This window comes from Canis lupus, chromosome 21, assembly GCF_011100685.1.
Source record: "Canis lupus familiaris isolate Mischka breed German Shepherd chromosome 21, alternate assembly UU_Cfam_GSD_1.0, whole genome shotgun sequence".
Classification (NCBI taxonomy): Eukaryota; Metazoa; Chordata; class Mammalia; order Carnivora; family Canidae; genus Canis; species Canis lupus.
Genome location: NC_049242.1, coordinates 25,494,346 through 25,513,272, shown reverse-complemented (window position 1 = coordinate 25,513,272; position 18,927 = coordinate 25,494,346). Strand labels below are relative to the sequence as shown.

General features: G+C 39.1%; 1 protein-coding gene across 4 annotated transcripts in view; it reads right to left on the bottom strand.

Moving 5' to 3' along the window:
* FCHSD2 (FCH and double SH3 domains 2) overlaps positions 1–18,927 on the bottom strand; it is a 327,826-nt gene that overhangs the window by 3,086 nt on the left and 305,813 nt on the right. For all 4 annotated transcript variants that reach the window (XM_038568738.1, XM_038568737.1, XM_038568740.1 and 1 more), the window contains 6 exons: positions 9,447–9,581; positions 3,602–3,685; positions 3,304–3,481; positions 2,783–3,003; positions 1,889–2,018; positions 1,474–1,556 (listed from right to left, as the gene is read on the bottom strand). In XM_038568738.1, coding sequence (XP_038424666.1) covers positions 1,474–1,556; positions 1,889–2,018; positions 2,783–3,003; positions 3,304–3,481; positions 3,602–3,685; positions 9,447–9,581 — 831 coding nt within the window. The remainder of the gene's footprint in view (positions 1–1,473; positions 1,557–1,888; positions 2,019–2,782; positions 3,004–3,303; positions 3,482–3,601; positions 3,686–9,446; positions 9,582–18,927) is intronic.

The following is an 18,927-nucleotide window of genomic DNA, read 5'->3' as shown; positions in this document are numbered from 1 at the left end:
ACTCATACGCAGCAGTCTATGCTGCCATCCCCTCTTGCCTGGACCACTGCTCCAGCCTCCTAATGGCTCCCCATGTCCATTCTGCCACCTTCCATTCACTCTCACTTTGCTGCCATAGCAATGTTTCAAAAATGCAAAACCAGTTACATCACTTTCTTGCTTACAACTTTGCAATGGTGTCCTATTACATTTAGGATAAAGAAACAAAGACAAGGAAGGCACTCAATATATGTCTGCTGAACGAAGGAAGCCAAAGGAAGTGAGTAGTTCAAGGAATGGTGTCAAATGCTGATAAAGCAGTTAAAGGAAAATGAATGTACTGGATGAGTGTGGGAAAGTTATGACTTTGGAAGAGCTGTTTCACAGTGAGGTGAGGGGGAAGGAGTCAATGGCATGGAGTGAGGGGTGAGTAGAGGTTATTATTTATAAGAGTAGACTCTCCTTGAGAATTGAAAGAAGCTTTTTTTTTTTTTTAAAGATTTTATTTATTTATTCATGAGAGACACAGAGAGACAGAGAGAGGCAGAGACACAGGCAGAGGGAGAAGCAGGCTCCATGTAGGGAGCCTGACACGGGACTCGATCCCAGGTCTCCAGGATCATGCCCTGGGCCAAAGGCAGCACTAAACCGTTGTGCCACCCAGGCTGCCCCTTGAAAGAAGCTCTTAAACCTCAAAAGGGCATGAAGTGTATCTCATTTCATCTCTGTTCCTCAAAAGAGGCTAAATATAAGCTTGGAAAATAGGTTCTCAATAATTACTTGTTGAAAAAAAAAGTACTTTTGTTTCACAATGAGGCAACTTTAATGCTCATGGAGCTTGCTATAATTTAAATATACTTTCATAGATATCTCACCAAGGCTCAGTGAGAAAACTGCCAGAGTAGACTAGATCTTCTAAGATGTGTTGATTTTTATAGCCTTCATTTTTTTTTTTTTAAAGATTTTATTTATTCATGAGAGACAGAGAGGCAGAGACATAGGCAGAGGGGAAGCAGGCTCCTTGCGGGGAGCCTGATGCAAGACTCAATCCCAGGACCCTAGGATCACGCCCTGGGCTGAAGGCGGTGCTAAACTGCTGAGCCACCCGGGCTGCCCTATAGCCTTCATTTTAAAAAAAGATTTACTTTTTTGAGAAAGAGAGCCTGCATGTTCACGTATGCACAAGTGGGGGAGGGGCAGAGAGAGAGCATCCTCAAGCATCCTCAGTGGGGAGTCCAAGGACATGGGGCTCAATCCAACTACTCATGAAATCATGACCTGAGCTGAAACAAAGAGTAGATGCTTACCCGGCTGAGCTACCCAGGCACCCCATCTATAGCCTTCATTTTTAAGAGTTCTTTTTATCCTCCCAAACCCACCTGACCCTTGCATGGGGGAATTAGCATAACACAGAGGCTGTGGGGAGACATTAATTTTTAACTTTAAATTTAGAAGAACTGTACATTCTGTAACCCTGCCAGATGAGAAACTTACGGGTCGCAGTTTGCCATATGAGGTCTCAGGAGTATGCCTTGGTGCTTGTGAGAATCCTGGCGATTCGGCAAGGAAGCTGTTTTCTGAGGGTGGGAACCAAGCAGTTCATTTTATTTGTGTTGTTGAGCAATAAAAACGCTAATGCAGATCTGTTTGCTCTTCAGGTAAACAAGTGGATTTTTTTTTAAAAGATTTTGTTTATTTATGAGAGAGAGAGAGAGAGAGAGAGGGGGCAGAGACACAGGCAGAGGAAGAAGCAGGCTCCATGCAGGGAGCCTGATGTGGGATTTGATCCCGGGTCTCCAGGATCACGTCCTGGGCTGAAGGCAGGCACCCAACCGCTGAGCCACCCAGGGATCCCAACAAGTGGATTTCTGAATGAAAATGAATTTAGATCCATGCTGAGAACACTTACCATTTGCTGAAGGAGAACGTGGGAAGTACTGAGAGCTCCTCTTATCTGGGCTGGGGTAAGGGCTGCTGGGAGGCTGGTCATACAGTGGCAGTGGAGGCAGGGAACCCGGTGGCTTGGAGGAAGGAGAGATCTGCCACAAAGGAAAGAGAGAGGTTACAAAGTGCTCACCTCTGGAAGGAGAGGCAAGCTGGCTTCTCTAATTCAGACATATTACCTTTTTCTGCAGCTCAGATACAACTATTCACAATTTTTGTCAGCCTCATTAGAAGCATGTGAGCTGAGAAAAACAACCTCAAACCCAATTTTGTGATGCATTTAACTGTTTCCTTTCAGATATCTCCTTACACTACTGATTATAGTTTATCATAAACAGTCATTAAATCAAACCATTCTTCTCTAGAGTTCTACTGAAAATATACCAAATGAGTCAATTCAATAAATCTAGTGAAGAACAAAAAAAGGGGACAAGCTCTATTTTTTTTGTTAAGATAAAATAATTGGGTGTTTCTGACTTCCCAGGGTTTTGTAAGCACCAGACTAAGTGGTCAAAATATCACACAAACAAGGTGGGGAGACCTGTTCCTTATGGTCCTGGATCTGCCAGGCCTGCTGTGACAGATCCGAATTAGGGGTTTCCTGTAAAGTCAAGTCTCTCTGGTTAACTAATTGAAAGTACAGAAAGTGGGCAAATGGAGGTGTTATACAACCATTACCCCAGAGCCAGGTTGGTGAGTCTCTGCTTTTGCAAACTCAGTTTTGTAGAAACCCAGCAACAGAGGATTGGAGTGGGAAGGTGGGGCTGAGGTCATACCCCACATTTGCACGGACCAACCACCTCTTGGGAGTTATTTTCTTTAAATACCTTTTAATATAGCTTTCTCCCCTCTCATGTACCTGAATCTCTCTCATCCACGGAGTGTCACCGTTTTCTGACGCTGAAAGTTCTTCCACTAGCACCGATGGGAAAACTCCAATCCGCCCACTGAACTCCCCTTCCCAGAAGCCATCGTCATCCTGGTTCTCTTTGTTCAAGATTCGGATGATCGCTCCCTCAGGAAAGGATAATTCATCATCTGTCTGGCCCTCATAGTCATAAAGTGCTTTCACGAAACAGACTAGGTAGCAAAACGGAGAAAAATGCCTAAGAACATGGATAGCCAGGTTACTTCTGCAACCACCCCTATGCTCACATGACAATTAAAAGAGCATCATACAGAGTAAGAGTAAAGCTGTAATTTTTTTACTCACTGAAGATCTACTTCAGGGTTCTATTGTACAGGATAAATGTGACCAAATAAAAGAAAACATAGAATAGGAATAACGTTTTGCTTTTCAACCCACTGAAGGCTGACTCCATGGCAATACTGTTTTGGCCAAGTGTGACCAAATAAAGAGTGCCTTGTTTCAGTCTTTACCACTGGCATCTCCGTTGAGGCTGCCTGAAACGAGCTCGGCCTCCGTGGAATTGCTGGATGTGTGTGACCGACTGTCCAAAGCAGCCAAGGACTGCAGCATGCTCAGTAGGCTGTTCGAGGTGGGAAACTGTAGGTACTTTTCTGGCACATAACCCACTTGGCCAACTTTATTTCGAGCCTGAGTAAAAGACACGGGACAAAACAGGTTTGTACACAGAATCTGGACAAGGCAAAACAAGAACCAAAACAAACTCCTAAAAATGTCACGAGAAGGGGCGATATGAGCAAAGGAATATACCTTTACCCAGTCTTCCATATCTCCATCTTCAATCACTTCTAACACCTCATGTTCCTCAATGGTCAACTCATCTGGTTGAGAAGCCTGCAATGTAGGATGGTCATGGACAAAATTAAAAAGGTTAGATAAAGAGCAGATGTGTGCTGATCATAACAAAAACTGGGGATTAAAATATTGAAATGATTCTGAAAAATATATTGAACATAAAAATTTAAGTGTTGTAAAACTATCGTAATGAAGTGAAGTTTTACTTTAAAAAACTAAACAAAATAAGGCCATAACAAAAACTGGAGAAATGGAATCCTCAAGAGGCAGTCAGATGCAGTGAACACAGCACTCTGCTGGAAGCAGGGGACCAGGGTTCCAGCTCCAGCTTATATATCTATTGACTAGATAGATCCTTCCAATGACAATTTTGAAGAATCCATTTCTTCAAAATGACAATCCTGCCCTTCTGGGGAGGATGGGGGAGTCAGGGTGAAATGAATAAGCTGAGAACCATGATGATTTGGGAAGCACAGGCAAAGAAACAAGCACTGAATTAGAACTGCACCAAAGGGCTACCATGGAAGTGCATACTGTGAAAATGCAAAGAACTATGTACATGGATTGGATGACAGGTTGAGCAGTGCCTAGAACTGATCTGGAATCATTGTATGATAAACGATGGCCAAGAGAAGAGCGTTGGGAAGGAAATGACTGAGATTGGTCACAATTTGGATTATTGTGCTCTAACTTAACTGTGGAGACTGGGCTGATCCACTTAGGTGCTTCTGTACAAGCTGCTAATTTTGATGGTTCTATTATCTCTGATAGCAGGAATCCACTAGCACCGGCCATGCTGCTCCTAATACTGCTCCTGAGATTATAGAATCTGAGAGCACACTCTCAGAGGCTCTGAAGAGGGGCTGGAGAGAAACTGTGTGGCTTTGTTTCCTAGAGACTTGCCTATCATATGTAGTAGGGAGAGGCCTGCTGGTATCTCCTGGCTCTCTGGTGAACAGTCTTAAAAGCATTCCCCAAGTCCCAAGATTTTACAACTATATAACCAAATTATAAGACCATATCATTTTTCAAAATTCACAATCCCACAGTGTAAAATATCTCTAAGCTAAACAGCAAAAATAAGGCAAGAAAAAGGGTCATTTTATTAAGACTCATTTCCCATTTCATGTGCATTAAAATATTTCATCAAACCCAGATTATGGATGTTGCCATAGCTGCCAGAAATGTTCAAATGGTATTGAAAATGGCTGAAAAGTCACAGAAATACTCTGTGACCAGTATTTTAAGTAAATTACCTCACTTCAAAATTGAGGGAAAAAAGCTCATTGATTCATGATAGCTTTTCCAATGGAATTTCTTTGCTAATCCGAAACCACATTATGCTTTGACTATACCAGCAAAAGGCAACAATATAACAAAGGCTTTCCCTAATTCCTAGGCAAGACTTAAAAAAGTATCAATACAACCTGACTTCAGTCTGTGTAAAAACAAAGCAGGAAGGATAAGAACACCTTTAAATATACTGTTGCCCTTGTAAGAGTCATGGAGGTCCATACAAGTTGTTCAGTGGTATTATGCAATATCAGCAGATACTAGGTTGATCATACCATCCCCAAACAGTGACAAATTCTTCCACTTGACAAGGTCAAGTCCTCTGCATAGACTTCAAGACTCTAGAGAGTTTGGTCACCATGGTCTCTCAATGCTTTAGCCCTACACATTATTCCCTATACTCTGAACACACCATGTTATTCCTTGCCTCTGTGCTTTTACCAGGCTGTTCCTTCTTTTTCCAGGTCCTGCTCACTCTTTCCCACCTGGTGAACAGATTTAGATTACTGTGGATTCGAGTCCACCTTCAGTCTGTTTCTAAAGGCAAGTGACCATAGACCTCGCAGAGCCTCAGTTTTCTTTTTTATTCCTATTAGAATGTAAGCTCCATGAAGGAAGAGATTTTTGTCTGTATTCATCAATGCCATATCCCCAAGCCTAGAAAAGATCACAGGATATTACAAGGGAAGTGCTCAATTAATATTTGTTGAATTAACAGGTTGGTTGATAATATCTTCCATATTGCGTCATTAAAGAGATTAGAACATAAACATGGTACCGGGCACATGATACTTCACAAACGGTAGCTATTACTATTACTCATGATTTGAGACCTGGCTAATATATTTTTCCAGACCATCCACAATGAGCTGGTTGCTCCTTCCTCCTTTTGTTGTAAGGCTTGCACACTCTCTACCATGAACTACCATGGCACTCTACTCAATTGTTTGCCCTTGTAGGGTTCCTAGTAGAATGACTTACTTAATACAGGAAATGTAATTACTCTCATTTATCCCAACTAAAGTGGGCAAGTGGTCAGGAAATGTTTATTAAATAAACACATGCTCTAGCATTGCCTCCTTAAGTCCTAATGCCCCAGTGGCAACTAGAACTCTAGAAGCAGCTATGTCCTACCATTCTGACTACTACCATTGTTTTCTATTTGAAAACAATGTGCTTTTTCCTGATTAAAATAATACATGTTCATTGTAGAAAAGCTGAGAAATTGAATAATTGAAATCTTTTTTTAAATTATTTATTTATTTTTTATTTATTTATTTAATTTACGATAGTCACAGAGAGAGAGAGAGAGAGAGGCAGAGACACAGACGGAGGGAGAAGCAGGCTCCATGCACCGGAAGCCCGACGTGGGATTCGATCCCGGGTCTCCAGGATCGCGCCCTGGGCCAAAGGCAGGCGCTAAACCGCTGTGCCACCCCAGGGATCCCGAATAATTGAAATCTTAAGGTACATTCAATTTGGCGTCTTACTCTTCTGGCATATTTCTTCTTACATAAAACTCTCATTAATATAATTATCAATTATCGGGATCCCTGGGTGGCGCAGCGGTTTAGCGCCTGCCTTTGGCCCAGGGCGCGATCCTGGAGACCCGGGATCGAATCCCACGTCGGGCTCCCGGTGCATGGAGCCTGCTTCTCCCTCTGCCTGTGTCTCTGCCTCTCTCTCTCTCTCTCTCACTGTGTGACTATCATAAATAAATAAATAATAAATATGAATTAAAAAATATTATCAATTATCTTCATAACATTTTATGTATATTATTATATGAATGGTTAATTTATTTAACTATTCTCTTATTGGACAGCCAACTTTGAACTATTATAAAATAGTACTATGATGAAAGAATATTTTGTATTTCAAACCTTTTTCTATATTGTGGGTCATTTCCTTGAGATATATGCTAATAGGGTCAAAGGTTAGGAGCATTTTTAAGGCTTCTGAATCTAATTCTTAAACAGTACTTTTCTTTGTTCTCACAAGATTAATCCAGGCCTCATTTCCTGGTCTGGACTATAGGAATCACCATTAGGCTTATAGTTCATTTCTCTCTATTTTAATCTGTACAGTATCTATACAATGACCAGGATGACCTTCTTAAAAGCCCAATCTGATTTTAGGACATCCAAAGGTTCCTACCAGTCAGGTTAAAAGCCATACTTTAGTCTGGTCTACAAGGCCCTTTACTATCTGACAGCAAATATCTTTATTTCCAGCTGCTCTAATTCCTACACTTGATGCTCACCCACTACTGAATGTAACATTTCCTGAACACTCCATACTCTCATCAAACTGGGTCTCTGTATTTGCTCTTCTTTTTTGCTTAGAAGGCTCTTTCCCTTTTCACTGTATTAGGAAGATCTTATTCATGACCTAATTTAAGTGCCACCTCATCTAGTGGTTTTAACTTTTACTATAAATGTTTTTATACATAATCTATTTTTCAGCTTAATATTTACTTCCCCCAGACTATCCATTCTAAGAGGAGAGGGGCAGGAATTATGTCACATTAATTCTTGCGTTCCCTGAAACTTACATATATTGGGCACTAAATAATTGTTCAGTGATTAACTGATTAAATAGATTTTATAGTCTGGTTAATCCTAGGGACATGGCCTAGCATATGCCAATAGAGGGAATGTTGGATGGATGTGAGCTGTTTGATCACTCAGACATGTGGGATTCTTTCCATTTAAGGACCTTAAATTTTAATTCTACAACTTCAAAGTAGATATAATACTGAGAGGTAAGATGGGAAAACATTCCCAACCCTAGTTTTATAATACTCTATAACACCTTTACAACTATATATATATCTATATATCTATATAATGAAAAGATGTTAAACTAAAAAGTCTGGGAATCACTGATATTGAAGAGTATATACTGCCAAGTTTTGGCCTTCCAAGAATGGTGGGAGTGAGACTGTCCCCCAGTTATGGCTATTGAAGATTCTCTCCAGACTCTTCCTCTATTGTCCCTTAACCACTGGGTGTCCATCAGTATGGGAGCCAGAGAAGGACTCATTTGTTTATGCCTTCCTTATCTCATTCATTTATTCATCCCACAATTATTCACGAAGGACCTACTGTGTGCCAAGTACCATCCTGGGTGCTGAAGACACACAGACAAGATACACAGATACAGACAAGGTTTCTGCTTTTATGGACCTTTAGTAAGGAGTCAAGACAAAGAAATATGAAAACAAATAGGATTAAGTTTGGCTGGTGGTAAATGGTATATAGTAAATAAGAGAGAAAGGGAAAACAAAGAAATATGAAAACAAATACGATTAAGTTTGGCTGGTGGTAAATGGTATATAGTAAATAAGAGGGAAAGGGCAATGGGATAGAGAGTAGTGAATGACAAGTTGGTTTTATATTTAGGTTGTTAGGGGAGGCCTGAAGAGGCACTATTTGAGCTAAGCCTCAATAAAGGGCAGTATGCAGCCAATCAAAATTTGGGGAAAGATAGTTCTAGGTAGAGGGGGCAGCAAGTACAAAGTTGTCAAGTTAGGAAGGAGCATGGTGTCACAGTGGTTAATGGATGGTGAGTGGGCTGTGTAGGGGAATGGTCCGACATGAAGCTAGGGAGACTGTCAGGGGCCAGATCAATCTGAACATTACAGACTCTAGGGAAGAGTTTGTTTTTCTATGTGTGATGGAAAGCTTATAAAAGGCTTTTAGGCAAGCAAATAAAATAATCTCCTTTATGTGTTAAATATAAGTATGGCTGCAAAGTGGACAATGGACTTTTGGGAGGGAGGCAAGTATGCAGAAGGGATAATCAATTATGGTGTTTTTTTTTTTTTTTTCCTTTATAGTAACTGAAGCTATGGCCTAGACCAAGATGGTGAAAAGTGAATGGATGTAGGATATGTTTTGGAGGTAGAGTCAATAGGACTGATTGAAGGACTGGATGAGGGTAGGGAAATTTATGTGAAAGTAGAGCAGGGGTGAGAGAGATTAAGAACTATTATATCAAATTAGGTTTTGAAATTCTGGCATCTATTTATCTAGGTCCCTTCTTACCATGGTAACAAGAGGTGGTTAGTATCAGTTTGGAGGGTCACTGTAATGGAGGGTCTTGGGTGAAAGCAGGCTATTTATAATGAGGTAAGGTTCCTATTTACTGAAAATTTACTAGATGTCAGGCACTGTACCAAGTCCTTTGCTATAAAATGAAAGTATTATCTCACTTACTTTTTAAACTAGCCCTATGATATTACCCCATAATATAGATAAGAAAACTGAGGCTCACAGAGATCAAGGGACTAGTGTGGTCACACAGAACGCAGGTGGCAGAGACAGGATTTTAATCCAGGCAGTCTGACATCAGTGCCTAGACTGTTCACCATTATGTTGTATTATCTCTAATGTTAACTGAACAATTTTATAGTAAGCATAGTATAAGAGGCTGGATAGACACCGTCACGGATCTTCAGAGTTGCCACAATTTAATATGAGCAATAGGTTAGAGAAATACGCACCTTGTAGGAATAAACAACTTTGCAGGTGAGTGGATAATTTCTTAAGGTGCCAGAAGGGCTGGAACTGCTATCATCAAAAACATCCATATTGTCTTCAAACTCTTCTCCTTCTTCTCTTTCAGGATCTGCATTGAGCTAGGGAAAATTAGAAGCCAGTGGCTAGCTTGCTTACTTCAAGAAAATGGTTGAAAGCAGGAAAAAAAAAAACTTAAAACCTGTTTCAAAATATAATTTAAAAAATTTTTATTTATTTATTCATGAGAGACAGAGAGAGAGAGAGGCAGAGACATAGACAGAGGGAGAAGCAGGCTCCATGCAGGGAGCCCGAAGCGCGACTCAATCCTGGGACTCCAGGATCACATCCTGGGTCGAAGGCAGACGCTCCACTGCTGAGCCACCCAGGCATCCCTCAAAATATAATTTACTTATTCAACTGCAAGTAGGAAAAAAAGTATCTTTTTTTTAATGGAAAAAAGTATCTATTCTCACTTGCATTTTTCCAGTTATGAAAGGACCACGTTTTTTTCCCCTTAATATTCTATTTTATGGGCAGCCCCAGTGGCTCAGCGGTTTAGCGCCGCTTTCAGCCCCAGGGCCTGATCCTGGAGACCCGAGACCCAGTCCCACGTTGGGCTCCCTGCATGGAGCCTGCTTCTCCCTCTCCCTCTGTCTCTGCCTTTCTCTCTCTCTCTCTGTGTCTCTCATGAATAGATAAATAAAATCTTTAAAAAAAAGATTCTATTTTTTTATTATTTTTATTTTGAGAGAGAGGGAGAGAAAAAGAGGGACATGCACCCAAGTGCACACATGGGAGGGGGGGCAGAGGGAGAGAATCTTCAGCAGGCTCCATGCAGGGAGCTTGATCTCACAACCTTGAGAGATCATGACCTAAGCTGAAACCAAGAGTTGGATGCTTACGTGGCTAAGCCACCCTAATGCCCTAAGATTTTAAAGTAATCTCTACACACAATGTGGGGCTCAAATTCATAACCTTGAGATCAAGAGTCACATGCTCCATTGACTGAGCCAGCCAGGTGCCCTGAAAGTATTAGTTTTTTTTTTTTTTAAAGATTTTATTTATTTATTCATGAGAGACAGAGAAGAGAGAGAGAGAGAGAGAGAGAGAGGGAGGCAGAGACATAGGCAGAGGGAGAAGCAGGCTTCATGCAGGAAGCCTGATGTGGGACTTGATCCCCGAACTCCAGGATCACAATCTAAGCCAAAGGCAGACACCTAACTGTCGAGCCACCCAGGCGTCCCAAGTTTTTTTTTTTTTTTTTTTTTTTTTTAAACCAAGAGTAAAATCTCTTTCAAATATATAAGAGTTGTTTATCAGCATCCTTTCCCTTTTCACTGTTAAATACTAATAAAGGCCTCTTAACATTTTAAACTGAACATACAGGGAAACATTGGAAAGGTTTCTAAATGCTATCAAGGATATAGAGAAACAGGCTTTTCTCTGTTGTTGGTAGAAATGTAAATTGATACATCCTTAAAAAAATACTAGCCTACTGAAATTAAAAACTAAACATACCACTTGATCTAGCAATTTCACTTTTGTGAATCCATTATGGAGACATAAAAGCAAAAGAAGGTAAGACTATAGATCTTACCTGACTTACAATGGGGATATGTCTATATAAACCCATCATAAGTAGAAAATTATCCTAGGATGAAAATACATTCAATACACCTAACCTACTGAATATCATAGCTTAGCCTAGCCTACTTTAAACATGCTCAGAATTTACATTAGCCTATAGTTGGGCAAAACCATCTAGCACAAAGACTATTTTGTAAAAATAAAGTTCTGAATAGCTCATGTAATTTACAAATGGTCCCCAACTTACAAAGGTTTGACCTAAAATTTTTTCATTTTGTGATGGTGTGAAAGCAATACACATTCAGTAGAGACCATACTTTAAATTTTGATCTTTTTCCAGGCTAGCAATATGTGGTACAATATTCTCTTGTGATGCTGGGCAGTGGCAGCAAGCCATGGATCCCAACTAGCCATAAGGTCATGAGGGTAAAAGAGGTACCTGCACAACCATCCTGTACCCATATGATCATTCTGTTGTTCACTCTCAGTATAGTATTCAATAACTAGGTGTTAAAAATATATTTGCCTCGAGTACTGTTCATGATACTAAAGTACAATTATTTATGTATTTATTATTATTTTTTAAATATTTTATTTATTTATTCATGAGAGACAAAGAGAGAGAGACAGAGAGGAATAGACACAGGCAGAGGGAGAAGCAGACTCCATGCAGGGAGCCAGACGTGGAACTCGATCCTGGGTCTCCAGGATCACACCCTGGGCTGAAGGCGGTGCTAAACCGCTGAGCCACCCGGGCTGCTCACAAATAGTATTTATATGAACATAAATATCTGATGGGGGAGGCAGAGTAAGAAAACTGACTGGAGACTAGAGATGACTGACTTGTGTTTTATGTACCTCTGTACTATCTGGACTATTAGAACAAGCATGTCTTTTTAAACGAAAAATCCAACAAACAGGAAACAAAACAGCCAAAGTTTCTTTGTCTCTAGTTACACATAAGCATTTATTTAGCTACTTTTTCCAATGTCCAAACATGCAAAGGCATGCCTATTTATATATTAAAGATATAAAGACTGGACAGTCAGAATTAGGCCTCACAATAGAATGAGTAGCTGAAATATCAAATCCCTATGATATGCTGAGCACTGCGCTAGGCTCGCAGACATGAAACGAAGGATACGGCTTGCTTTTCATGAACTCATACTCTATACTGGAGAAAATGCTACCACTAAATGCTGAATGTGCAAGGCGGCCTGTGAATAGGAAGAGGTATTTGGAGAAGGTCAGGGAAGACCTTGCATTCAGCAAGTTGCAAAGTAGAGGCTACCTATATTGTGCAATTCTACTTTTTAATGAATTAAAGTGATTTCTCTTGAGTAATTATTAACATTTAGAACCGACTTTATTATTTTTTTTTAGATTTTATTAATTTATTTATTCATGAAGGACACACACAGAGAGGCAGTGACACAGGCAGAGGGAGAAGCAGGCTCCTTTTGGCGAGCCTGATGTGAGACTCGATTCCAGGACCCCGAGATCATGATCCGAGCCAAAGGCTCAAACATTGAACCACCCAGGCGCCCAAAACTGACTTTATTCGTAATTGCTATTAAAATTCTATAGAGCCTTCTAAAAGAATAAATTACACATATTTTCTATCAAATATATTGCCTACATTTCAAAGCCCTTGTAATATTCTTACTTATAACTATTACTGGAAATTCTTCACAGCTGAGTGAGATAATCATGTATGTGCCTCATCTTACAAATAATTCATCTATGGTCAGTCAGGTCAATGATAAAATAAGACTCAAATCTTGACCTTTCAAATCATCTCAGGCTATGATACCATCATATTCCAAAAGGGCACTGAGTCATATAAAAGATGAGGATCGCATGTTAGAAATTGCCCATTCAATATTTACATATACTTGGAAGACACTGCTTTCATACTCTATAGGACATAGGTTATAGACATTAAAAAAAAAACACATAACTGGGCATTGCAACAAAACAACACAAAACACCCATATGTCTATAAAAAACTGAAATTAAAGCCAATGTGGGTAGAACTTGTTTCTAAAAATATATAAGGAATGTTAATATGCACTGTGCTGTGGCACTGGGAATCAATCCAAAATGTTTTATCTTGGCAACACTATTTGATACTAAACATTCCTTTCTTTCCCCTTTATTCTGAGTTCATTGTTTGATTCTCATGGAAGGGAATGTGAAGTTGCAGTGACAGCAACAGGGTCAGGGCCATGTGCTTTTTCTTTGCTCCAGCAGCTTTCCAAAATATGTCACTGCTGAATAAACTGCCATTTCCCTCTTTCACCCTCTGTAACTTCACTGTTACAATGTTTTCTTGACCCAGCATTTCTAAAATCACATTCTTCCTCTGCTTCTTAACAATTGCTCTCTTAGCTCTTTTCCTTCCTGTCACCTGACAACTTCAATTAAAACTATTCCTTCTAGCTGTACTAATGTTTTTCCTTTCTTAGTTGTTGTAAAATGCTTACTTTGCAAGGGTAGATAAGAAAAAGCATTCTGAGTTGGTATTAGTAGCCATCTCCTTATACGCAGCAAAACAACCTCTAAAGGGTTTCACCAACTTTATGGTACTGTAACAAACTAGAAAGCAATATTGGGTCCTTAAGTCTGACAGATTTGAGTTTGAATGCTGACTATATCATTTACTGTTTGTTGTGTGACCTCGGGCAAATTATTTAACTTCTGACTCCAATGACCTTATCTTATAATGAAAACAATTACTTCTTCATGGGGTATTATAAGGATTAAATAAGGTAACATATTGAACCCCATAACACATGCTAGATATATAGAAGGTATTTAATAAATAATTGCTCTTTTTAATGAGGAAAGAAGAAATTGCATAAAGAATCTGGTGATATTCAATATAGAGGAAGGCAGCTCCTCATAACTTATTAGCAGAACCTCTGAGTTTCTTTTGGACAGAGAAGTGATCACATTGAACATCATTCCAAATACAACACAAGTAGATTATAAAGGATGATGTTGCAAATACCAGCAAAATGGATTTCTACTTCTAGATAAGATGGAATATCAAGGACCAGATTTTTTTTTTTTTTTTTTTGCCTTTGGATAATTCTTTTTTTTTTTTTTTTATTGGTGTTCAATTTACTAACATACAGAATAACCCCCAGTGCCCGTCACACAATCACTCCCACCCCCCGCCCTCCTCCCCTTCCAACACCCCTAGTTCGTTTCCCAGAGTTAGCAGTCTTTACGTTCTGTCTCCCTTTCTGATATTTCAAGGACCAGATTTAAACTGCTTCCAGAAACAACTAAAAAAACTGCTCAAAATACATGAACACTGGACATCATGCACTTAAAGACAGTGATCCCTGGGTGATCCCTGGGGGATGGAAAACAATTTCCTAAATTTAGGAAACAACTACTTAAATCCAAACTAATCAGAATAAAGAAGATAAATACCAGGGCAGAAATCATTACAATAGAAAAAAGAAAACAGGGGAAAAAAATCAATGAAATTAAAAGCTGTTTCTTTGTGAAAAGCCATTTGATATGGGTAAACTTCTAGCAGAATGATCAGGAAGAAAGTGGAGACACAAATAACCAATATCAAGAATGAGAAGTGAAGCTACTACATATTCTCTGGATAATCAAAGAATAAAAAAAAGGAATATTATAAACAATTTGTTCCAATAAAGTTGGCAACTTAGATAGAATGGACAAATTCCTTGAAAGACACAAATGATCAAAGTCCACTCAAGAATAACCTGAGTAACCATCTATCTACTAAAGAAATTGAGTTTGTGATTTTTTTTAAAGATTTATTTATTTATTCATTCAGAGAGAGCAAGAGAGAGGCAGAGACACAGGCAGAGGGAGAAGCAGGCTCCATGCAGGAAGCCCGATGTGGGACTCGATCCCGGGTCTCCAGGATCACACCCCGGGCTGCAGGCGGCGCTAAATCACTGCGCCACCAGGGCTGCCCTGAGTTTGTTATTAAAAAAGAACTTACACAAAGAAAACTCTAGGCTCAGGTAACTACTAGGATGAATTCTATCAAACATTTAGAATAAACAATTCTACACAATTCTACATATGCTTCCAGAAAACAGAAGAGGGAGGGATACTTTTCAAATCACTTTAAGACAAGCATTATACCAAACCAGATAAAACATTACATGAGAAGAAAACTACAGGCTAGTATCTGCTGTAAACAGAGATATAAAAATTCTTATCAAAACTTTAACATCAATTTCAATCAATATATAAAAATGGTAATATATCATGATTCAAGTGGTGTTTATTAGTAATGCAAAGTTGGCTTAATAGCTGAAAAATCATCAATGCAATATATCATATAAACAAACTAAAAAAGAAAAATCATTTGACAAGATCCAACATCTAGTACTATCACCATCTAAATAGGAATAGGGAAAACTCCTCAGCATGGTAAAGGGCACCTACAAAAATCCTACTGTTAACATCATACTTAATGGTGAAAGACTGAATGCTTTCTCCCTAAGTGTAGAAACAAGGCTAGGACATCTGTCAGTTCTCACTACTTTGATTCAGCATTGTACTGGAGATTCTCGTTGTTACAATAAGGGGAAAAAAGGAACCAGTAAAAATGTCTTAATATGCAAGTGACTTGACTATCTACAGAGAAAATCTACACAAAGGCTATTACAACTAACAAACTGAGTTTAGCAGAGTTGCAGGATACAAGATCAATATGCAAAAAATCATATTTTTATGTGTTAACAATGAACAACTGGAAATTAAAATAAAAAACCATTTACAATAGCACCCAAAACCATAAAACAGTTATGTCTGAAAAAAGATGTTTAAGACTTATATACTGAAAGCTACAAAATATTGAGCGGGCTCCTGGGTGTCTCAGTCAGTTAAGCATCTACCTTCAGCTCAGGTCATGATCTCAGGGTCCTGGGAGAGTCCTGTATTGTCTGTTTCTCTCTCTGCCCTTCCCCCGCTGTTCATTATCTCTCTCTCATTCTCTCGGAAATAAATAAAATCTTCAAAAAAATACTGAGCTAAATTAAAGGTTTAAATAAATGGAGAGGTATTATGTTAATGACTGGAAGTCTCAATATTGTTAAAATATCAATTGTCTTCAAACTGATCTAGATTCATCACAATCCTTTTTTTCTTTCATTAAGAAATCAAATCTTTTTTTAAATTTTTATTTATTTATGATAGTCACAGAGAGAGAGAGAGAGAGAGGCAGAGACACAGGCAGAGGGAGAAGCAGGCTCCATGCATCAGAAGCCCGACGTGGGATTCGATCCCGGGTCTCCAGGATCGCGCCCTGGGCCAAAGGCAGGGCGCCAAACCACTGCGCCACCCAGGGATCCCCAAATCTTTTTTTTTAATAAATTTATTTTTTATTGGTGTTCAATCTGCCAACATATAGAATAACACCCAGTGCTCATCCCATCAAGTGCCCACCTCAGTGCCCGTCACTCAGTCCCCCCCACCCCCCGCCCACCTCCCCTTCCTCACAATCCTATTTAAAAAAAATCCTGGTAGGTTTTTTTGGTAGAAAATTGATTTTAAATTCATATGGAAATGCAAAAGACCCAGAATATCCAAAACAACCTTAAGAAGGAAGCTGAAAGTTAACTAAAATAGTTTTAAAAAGTAAAAAAGAGGGACGCCTGGGTGGCTCAGCAGTTGAGTGTCTGCCTTGGGCTCAGGGCGTGATCCTGGGATTGAGTCCCATATTGGGCTTCCTGTATGGAGCCTGCTTCTCCCTCTGGCTATGTCTCTGCCTCTGTCTCTGTGTCTCTCATGAATGAATAAGTAAAATCTTAAAAAAAAAAAAAAAAAAAGGAATGCACAGCAATTACACTGAGTCATGAGAAAGGTCACAGGAATAAAGGGCCATCCATAGAATAAGAAAGTATGGTAAAGGGCAAGACTTTAGAGGCAGATGTATCTGAGTTCAAATCCTAGCTCTCTCCTGTCTCTCCTGTCTCTGCCTCTCTCTGTCTCTGTGTCTCTCATGAATGAATAAGTAAAATCTTAAAAAAAAAAAAAAAAAAGGAATGCACAGCAATTACACTGAGTCATGAGAAAGGTCACAGGAATAAAGGGCCATCCATAGAATAAGAAAGTATGGTAAAGGGCAAGACTTTAGAGGCAGATGTATCTGAGTTCAAATCCTAGCTCTCTCCACTTACTAGCCGTGTGCTGTTGGGAAGGAGAGCTAATTCTCACAAGTCTATCTCCTCATCTGTAAAAACATTCAGAACTGTTGTAATTAACTGTATCATTAAGTGACATAATGTATGAATGTGCCTGACACAGTACCTGGTACAGAATAGATGCTTTATCTATGAACTCCCTCCTTATAGTAGTATTTTAAGTTTAGTTAGTAGAATTAAACTATTTGTCTTGAGGTTCAGATTAATGTTTTTGAACATATACTATGTATAAGGATTTACGTCAGGCACATGACTTGTTATTATGGCCATGAAGAAAGTTGAAGAACGTAATACAGGTGGAGACACTTCTCTTAGGAGTGAAATTCTGCAAATCTTTTCAATGCCCCCCTTTTGGTCTTGGCCATCAGTGAGACTGGTTCTCCCCATCTGTGGATACAAACTCAGCAGACATTATACTCCGTTTGACAACTCCCAGCACCTAGCAAAAGGTCTCATGACCAGTGTAGGTTCAATAAATGTTACTGAATTGAATTAAATTTATCCTATTTAAAATCTGAAATGTAAATTTTACTCATAGTGTAGGCTATTTGGGTACAGAGTTTAATTCAATAAAAAAACCACTGCCCGTTTGGAAAAACTGTAAATACAGAAAATGCCTGAAGGTTGTACAGGTGTATTCTATTACTTTCTACAGCTTACATTTATTTTATTACAAAAATCTATTGTTTCCTTTCTTTGGGATTAGTGCAAGCCAAAAACTGATTTCATAATTCAAAAACAAAGCCCATTATACTGCAAAGACTATTACACATTAATGAGGCAGATGGAAATTAACCACCATCCTGATGGTTAAAAATATTCAATTCCCTTGCCTTTCAAAACACATTCAGCATGATCTTCACAATGAGGGAAGTCAGAATTTATTTTTATGCAACTCTGCAAAATGCTTACACTTAGGGAGGCTGCACAACAAAGTGGATGTCAGGATGTCTGTGCATAACAGCTGGGGGAAATGGCTAGAGACAAGGAAGTCATGTAAATATTGTCAGCTATAGTTTGAGAACCTAGGGCAAAGTAACAGAACAAAAGCTAATCTTAAAGAACTATAAATCTCTGACCTATTCATTTTTTATTTTTAAGTAATCCCTATATCCAACATGAGGCTTGAACTTACAACCCTGAGATCAAGAGTCACACATTCCACCAACTGAGCCAGCCAGGCACCCCTGACCTATTCTACTTCTAAGAACCTATATTACAGAAAAAAATCCTCTGTAAGGAAAAGAGAAATATAAATAGGTACACAAATATATTTTAAAGTATTATTTATTTAGAATATCTGGAAGCAATCTAAATATTGAACCTGTAAGAGAATAGTTAAGTGAATTATAGTATGCCTTCTGATCGAATACTATGCAGACATTAAAAGAAAGATTATGGAGATCATTCAGCAAAATGGCATGTTAGATGGAAAAATATACTAAATTAATTTTATTATGATCAATATGTTTATTTTATTTATTTATTTATTTTGATAAATATGTTTAAAAAAAAAGAATAGTAGGGGTGCCTGGGTTGTTCAGGTAAGCGTTCACCTTTGGCTCAGGTCATGATCCTGACCCCAGGTCATGATCCTGACCCCTAGCGTTGGCTGTTTTCAAGATCCCTGCTCAGCTGGGAGCGTGCTTCTTCTCCCTCAGCTCCCCTTCCT